General features: G+C 45.6%; 1 protein-coding gene across 9 annotated transcripts in view; it reads right to left on the bottom strand.

Moving 5' to 3' along the window:
• Positions 1-2,819: 2,819 nt before the first annotated feature.
• SLC1A6 (solute carrier family 1 member 6) overlaps positions 2,820-7,652 on the bottom strand; it is a 41,059-nt gene continuing 36,226 nt past the window's right edge. For 3 of the 9 annotated variants that reach the window (XM_087769782.1, XM_087769784.1, XM_087769783.1), the window contains exon 10: positions 5,638-6,290. In XM_087769782.1, the coding sequence (XP_087625908.1) occupies positions 6,092-6,290 (199 nt within the window). In that variant the 3' untranslated portion in view covers positions 5,638-6,091. Of the gene's footprint in view, positions 3,147-3,810; positions 3,839-5,637; positions 6,291-7,652 lie in introns of those variants that run through there. The other 6 variants (XM_087769779.1, XM_087769781.1, XM_087769777.1 and 3 more) reach the window with 4 other exon arrangements.

Raw genomic sequence — 7,652 nt, 5'->3', positions numbered from 1 at the left:
TTCGCAGGAAGGGCAGACTGCTGTCTCCTGTTCAACTCGGTGTCCGCCAGGACCTCCGGGTCCTTTTCTGCAAAGCTGCTTTCCAGCTGTGTGGCCCCCAGCATGTACTGGTGCATGGAGTTATTCCTCCCCAAGTGCAGGACTTTGCATTTCTCTTTGTTGAGCTTCATGAAGTTCCTGTCATCCCATTTCTCCAGCCTGTTGAAAGATTAAATGAAATTTAAAGATTCAAGGGAGCCTTGAGACTTGTCTCAGTGGTATCCAGTGAAAGGACAAGAGGCAACGGGCACAAATTGAAATACAAGAGGTTCTATTTAAAGAAAGAAAAAGCTTTTTTACTGTGAGGGTGGTTGAACGCTGGCACAGGTTGCCCAGAGAGGCTGTGGAACCTACATCCCTGGAGATGTTCAAAATCCAACGGGATGAAGTGCTGAGCAACCTGCTCTAGTTGACCCTGCTTTGAGCAGAGGGGTTTGACTACGGATGATCTCCAGAGATCCCTCAGCCAAACCACCTGTACCACGCAGGAGGGTCTGCATGGCTGGGAGGGCAGGAGGTGTGGACTTGTCTGCATGTGCGCCCCAAGTACACCAATAGGCCGTAATGGCCCTGGGCAGCCTCACCTGAGCCCAGGAGCTCTAAGCTCAGCCCTGGGCCTTCGTAGGCTGAGCTGTATCACTGGAGGAGTACAGGCCTCTAGTTCAGCAACGGCTGTGACCATGCCTGGCTGTGGACCCTGTTGATATGAACCCCAATCCCTGGACTAACTTTTCAGAGCTTGACCTCAGCCTTGCCCCGTCACTGCGTGCCTGCCCAGCAATCACCAGACCTGGCCTGACCGCAGACCTGCTTCGTCACCATGCTATTGTCTTATGGTCTGGACTCTGCCGGACCTGGCCATCCTCTCTGAGTTTGTGCTGCTTGCCTTTCTTGGGTACTGTGGAACTGCGTCCTGACTGGTGATGCCCTTGACCCATCAGCTGTGTTATTCACCTCGGCTCCTGTCCCTTAGGGAAGAGAAGACAAGAAAAAAGGATATCAAGGGGAGAAGAACTAGCAGCTTTCACTTTGCTCGAATACCATGCTGTTAATGCAACATTTCAGCGAGTAATGTAAACTCATTATTGTTTAAGCCTCAGACACCTCTTCCACATAACCTTTGTTTGGGGTGGGTTTCCTAGATGGAAGTATGTGCTTGTGTGCTGGGAAGTAAGCCTCGTGCAGCTTTGCCAGTTCATGGGCATATGCAAAAGATGGCACCAAAGAAAAAGCTTCGGGGAAAGGCCTTGTAAAAATCTGAATTTCGTATTTGACCCATGACATCATAGGCACATGGAGATAAGGAAGTGTAATACATAATGCTAAAAGTAACATCCCTGACTTTGTAAGGTCATGGTCCTGAGGAAAAATAGTAGGAAAAAAACATCATGGAAAAGCATTGTGGAAAAATTTCCCTTTATTTTTCAAATACGCATACTATCTTTATTAACACTGAAACTCACAGCATGAAGAAAAAGCCCTCAGGAATTAACATGGTAAAACTGCCAGAATGCTATGAACACGCCGCACAGCACTGATTTCCAGTTCTCTCTTTCTTCCTTGGGCAGAGCAAAAGAAGGCCGTACAATTTCAGGGCAGTTTTCATGGGCAGATCTGACTCCTGAAACAATGTGCACGTATCACGTACATAATGTGACACATGGCCTATCATCTGAAAATCCATATTCTCCATGGATTTTCTCTCTTAATTTTGAAGAGATGTGTCCTAATGCAAGAGCTCCTCATGTATGTATGCATTGCAATAGCTCTCTGTTTCATCCCAAATGTTGCCCATCTAATCATTAGGAATAAATCTGTTTGCAAATAGGAGAAACTCAGAAAGTTTCTGCAAGTAGAAGCAGCAGGACTGCAGTAAAGAAAAGACTGCATAAACTCTCAAATATCTGATAATTTAAAAGAGCAGTTGATAAAATTATTTAATACTTTCAGTCATCCAGTTTCGAAGGCTGAGTTAGTACAAGGTCAGTGTTGGGTTTGGAAGGAGTACAAACACTTTTGTCTTCTTGGCTGAGTTCTTAAAGCCTGCCTCCTTGCCAAGTCAGATGCAGTGGGGGTGTGGGTCCTTGGGATATGCGCAGGGAAGTCAAAGACGAAGTGGAGAACTTTCTCTATACATCGAGAAGTTCTCGTTACGTCACCGGCAGGTACGACGCAAAATCAGCATGCATTGAGCTCCGTCTGGTAAACTTTGCTTTGGAAGACTCGTTACTGGAATGAAGTAAAATAGCCTCTGTTGTTTTAAGGATGGGATTAGTTGGATAAATCAAGGTGGGCATCAAAATGAAGTATGCATCTTGACAGAGTGAGAGTTTAGTATTGCCTTTCCTTCTTGGATTAGCAACAAAAAAATTAACTCTGTGTATATGTATGTTTGTGCATGTGCACCCCTTTCATATATATATAGAGGTGAGCGTGTATATATATATGTGCAAATTCCTGACAATACTTTACTGTTTGGGTACTGTAAACAGATAGATAATCCCGATCATAAACTGGTTAACAACATGGGTAAACACCAGAGCTAAAAACTACCAGCTGAATTCTGAAATTCCCGTGGGAGACTGGTTTGCAGTATTTGAAAATGAGGTCTCTACTCGTTTGTGCTCCGTTAATCTTGTGTGGAAAGCAGGAAATCACAAACGGCAAGGCTGGGAGCGTGCTGCTTTGTGGGAACGTCCGAGATCACGTTGATGCGATGTGGTATGGAGAGCCCCTTTTGTGATATGTTTACATGTCTGCTAACAGCAACTGAAAACAGGTTAGACTCCTGCTGAGTTTTTATTAAAGTATCATTAGGATCCTTCCAGATAGCTTTTAAAAATGATGGGGCTGGAAGGACCCTTTGCAATATCTCTAAACCAGAAAGCACGTGCATATATTATAAAGCCAGAAGGGACCCTTATGATCATCAGGTTTGACTCTCTGTATAACCCAGGCCATAGGACTTCCCAGAATTAATTCCCATTTGAGCTAGAGTCCCATCCAACGATCTTTTCTTCCAATTCATCCGTCAGTTTGTCCTTTACATACAGGAAGTCTCTTCAGGATTAGAATTCAATGCTTTCTTGAAAAGTTGGACAAATAGTCTGAAAAAGAAAAGAAAACCAAGATGCAGTTCAATATGGACAAATATAAATTACTAAGGTAACGATAATCAACTGCACAAACACAGGCTGGGAAATTACTAGCGAGGCAGCAGTTCTGCTTAAAATGATGTAGGAATTGTCATGTATTACCACTGGAGTGCAGTCAATGCTATCATGCTGTTGTGAAAAAATAAAGCGCTTTACTGGGTTTTATAAGCAGGTCTGTTCTTTATGAAGGTTTAGACTCATGTCAGCTGAGCTGTGTTAATGATAAGCTAGTGCTGTCTTAGCCCACTGTAGATACAAGCTAATGCAGTGTATCTTAAAACTCTTTGATTAAGGTCCAGTCTTTAGAAACAGCCATCTCATCAAAGTAAGAGTCTAACCTCACTGAGATTTAAGATAAGATGAACAGACTCGAATTTGCTGTCTGTATGCATCATGGACGGTTATCCTGACCAGCTGATGCATAGCACGCTGTTAAACTACGGTAACTTGAGTCTAAGATCTAAATCGTAGTGTACACGAAATATTCTTTCCTCAGTGCTCGGCATTAATAAACCTTTAGTTGGATTGTTGCGTCAAATTTTGGTTACTCCGCTTTAAGAAAGATGTGGAACAGCGAGGAAAAAGTCCAGAGGAGAGGAACGTGAATGATTATTACCTGTGAGGGTATACTGGGTCTGTTTAGTCTAGAAAGGAGAAGAGCAGACATTATAATAGTATTCATACAAGATAAAAAAATGCTGCAAAGAGGAGGATAATAATTTGTTATCCTGCTCACTTGCCCCCTGCTAGAGCAGATCTCTTGTCAGAATAAGCAACCTGCCTCCCACAGTCAGGAAGCAGCCTGCTGCCTTAGGGTCTGGGGCCAGCCACTACTAAATGGAGCTACAGTACACTTCTATTTACCCTGCTCTGTTATCCACTTTTAGGTGAAAGAGATGCATTTGTCCATTTATCTCAGATTCCCAGCAATCATCCAGCCCATAAAAATAGAATACTCTGGATGTGGAATGTGGCAGCACCAATATATAATCCTGCAGTTCCTGAAGGACCAAAAAGAGCCTCAGGATCTGGCTTTGGACATCTCAAGAAATGTGTTTTAGGAAGCTTTGTTAGCGCTGGGGAATTAAGCATGGGCAGTTGTGTGGGTGTGGTTGGCAAAGTTGACTCTAGCTGATGCCTCAGAGGTCTTCCTTCCCGAGGTCCACGTAGGTGCACCTCTGAGTGTAAGGCCAGGGCTTCTGGATGACAAGGATCAGAGTGGAAAGGCAGGGCAGAGGGGTTTAAGTAAGTGATGTACTGGGTTTGGAATACTGAGTAGACGTCAAGCAAAAGCTGCCCAGGTTAGATAGTTTGGCTGTGCAATAGAAGGCCGTTTGGTGCTGTTTCTGGGCTTAGCCATTTCTAAAGCAGAACAGCTACACTGTAGTAGCCCCCAAACTGTGGATCCTTTCCATCTTCCTGGTTGTGTCTAGACATTCATTTTTTGGATGTTCATGGACCTGGATATTATGGAGCAAGCCCTGCTGGTCCTGTTCACTGGAGTGAGAGATACAGGCTGTGATCCTGGCCACGCCAGGGAACGGGGATAGAGCATGGATGAAGCAGGTCCCTACTTCTTGCTTGAGCCTCTGAGATATTTTGGATGTCGTGTGGGCTTATGTCCAAGCGTGTTAAACAGAAGCTGAGCTCCATTTGGTAGGAACTGAGAAATTTATCCTGCATTTATAACTTTTGGGGTCTGGTAAACTTGTACAAGTGCTGGGAAGTGACTGAGTACTGCCTTTGAAAGATAAGGTGCTGTAGAAAGACAGAGATATTTTGAAGGACATTCTGGAGCAATGTGACTGAAGGGAAGTAACTTCTGAAAATAGCCAAAGATGAGCAAAGGAACAGTTGCCTTAGGAGTCTTATGATGAGGAGTGAAACTCTTTTCTGAGCAAATCTGGGGTGGCAGGGAGTCATTCCTGGCATGGAGGTACCACCCAGCTGCTCAGGGTGACAAACTGTTCTTAAACTTTGCGTTTCCCCTTCTGGTTTCACCAAGAGGAGAACAGCTTGCTAAGAGAAATGAGGTTAACTGGTGTTTGGCAGAGCTTGGTAGAGGGGAGAGCTGTTTCAGAGGCTAAATAATGGATATAATAAATTATTTAACTGTTTGCTGCTTCCACAATCCTTCAGCAGCTTCCACTAATGAGAAGCCTATTGACCCCTATTTGTGCTACCAGCCAGCACTGTAAGCCCTGTCCCTGCTGTATGGTCCCACATTCCTTCAGGAGCTGGGTGACTCTCGTATCTGCAGCCAGAAGAGCTGCCGGAGGAGTGAGCAGCTCTCAGGAAGCATCATCTGCGTATCTGTGCAAACACCAGGACTGCGAGCAAAGAGGACACCGTGTTTATCATAAACACTCTTGCCAGTGAAGAGCTGAACGGGAGTGCTGGGGCTCTCCAGAGATCTCCAAATGGCCAATGCTAAAAGCTTTACGTGCCTGGGGGAAGACACTGACCAAGTGAAGGCTTTGCAGTTGTATCCTGCAGGGTGGAGTCATCATGGCAACATTTTGGTGCCAGTCCAGAGGTGGTGGTGTCCCCGACCCACCTTGCCACTTAGCTGTGCTCATACTTTAGCTTAGAAACGAAGGAGCTTCTAGGCCAGCTCATTCACTGAGTCTTCTTTAGTCAGGTCTAACTCTTGGACCCCATAAGAATGACTAAATCAGGCTTTTGTGGAATAAAACTTTCTTTGCAGTTTAATTTTCTCCTTTTTGATGCCAGTCAGAAAGACATGGGGGAGAAACGGGATCAGGGAAGACTGCGTGTGGCAGAGGGGGGAGAAAAGGGTGCATCCTGGAGAGTGGATCTTTCTCTGTCCTCCACTACGGACTTCTGTGTCAAGTCTTGTCTTTTTAAAGCATTAATCTGCACTCTGCTGCCCGAGTTCACAGCACTGTCTCACTCCTGGGCTGCCTGTGGGTGTCATTCTGTGGGCAAACCAGGTGGGAGAGCTGCTCTTTCTCCTCTATCACAGGATTACCAAGTTCGCAGTCCTGCGCATCCAGCTCATGCCGGGAGAGATGCTCCACAATGCCAGCCCCCAGAGAATCCCCCAGGACATTGGTGGTCGTTCGAAGGCGGTCCCTGAAAAATCAGAGAGAAAAATGAAATATAGCTTCTCAGTAACAGCTAAGGGGATGAAGACTCTTTCAAGAAGCATCTGCAATGAAACTTTTTCTACTTTTCAAGTCACTCCAATAATTGACACTTCAACACTGACAGCAGATTACTCCCAGAGAGCCTTCCTGGATTGACAGCCCTGAGCACAGGCTTCCCATTCATTCCTGCCCTATTGCACTCCCAGTTTCTCACTGAAAAGTTTTGGACTCACCACAGAACCAGGGAAACTTTGTTGTGGTCCACATGGACAGTTTCCTTTCCAAAGGCCTGCTAAGGCCTTTCTGCAGACTCAGGTGAGCCTGGCCACATCTGTTACACTCGCCAAATCTGTTACATTTTGTTTTACAAGAAGTGCAGAAATTCTGGTGCAAACCTATGACTTAATGCTGCTGTGGAGCCAGATTTCCTCAGCGAGGACAGCATACACTAAGGCAAGGCCCCAGATCCTTCGTGCAAAATGGCAAATCTGAAACACCCTTTGCAAGGAGGTATTCTCCATAACCACAACTGTGTGCAAGAGCTGAAGCTACCACCAGCCCAGCAACCCATCCTTCAGTGGTAACAGATAAGACTTTTGGTACCTGATTGAAACCAACCTTTCTGGGTAAGTACAAGAGGTAACCTGGCGTCTTAGGAGGCAGGGCCTTTTCCAGCCAAGTCTGTTCTTATGCACAGTTCACAGGAGAAGTGGAGGTGTTGGGCAAGACTGTTTCCAACTGCTCAGCCATGGCTGGGAGCAGACTTTGGCTGCTTTGGCTACAAACCAGCAATACAAGATACAGAAGAACAGAGGGAACACTGACAGTGTATCCCTGAGTCGGGATTTTCTTGTGTTTGAGAAAACTGAGAGAGCGAGGACTGTGCACAAATGCATTCTCCAATCTAGTTCCTAAGAGCGCTCCTGTGAAATCACTTGTCCCAAGGTTTAAAAGGAAAAGAAAGGTGAAATGGAGCAATGTAGCTGACTAGCTGCACCCATCTAAACACTCCTCAACTTCGTACAGCCCAGACTCATCCCACTTTCCGTGTTTGGTAGTGCAGAACCATCACTCTGCAGTGGGAATTTGCTTATTATTGGCACAACCTGTCCCTATCGGTCTGGAGATAGTTTCTGGGTGCCTTTTAAGATAAAGCAAACTAAGGACATTCTGCTTGGTGACCAGGCTGATCTGCGAGTGACCTCTGATGCCTTGGGTCACTGAAGTACATGGTGAAGACTCCAGCATGGGCAGAGAGGGCTACTGTGCAAAGGTCTCATGGATACAGGTGTGTTTTAAGCTTAATGATACAGGTTACTGAGACTGCTCGTAGCAGAGACGTTAGGAG

Source organism: Nipponia nippon, unplaced genomic scaffold (assembly GCF_047370975.1).
Source record: "Nipponia nippon isolate SJK-2023a ecotype South Korea unplaced genomic scaffold, ASM4737097v1 scaffold_31, whole genome shotgun sequence".
Taxonomy (NCBI): Eukaryota; Metazoa; Chordata; class Aves; order Pelecaniformes; family Threskiornithidae; genus Nipponia; species Nipponia nippon.
This window is presented reverse-complemented; position numbering and strand designations above follow the sequence as displayed.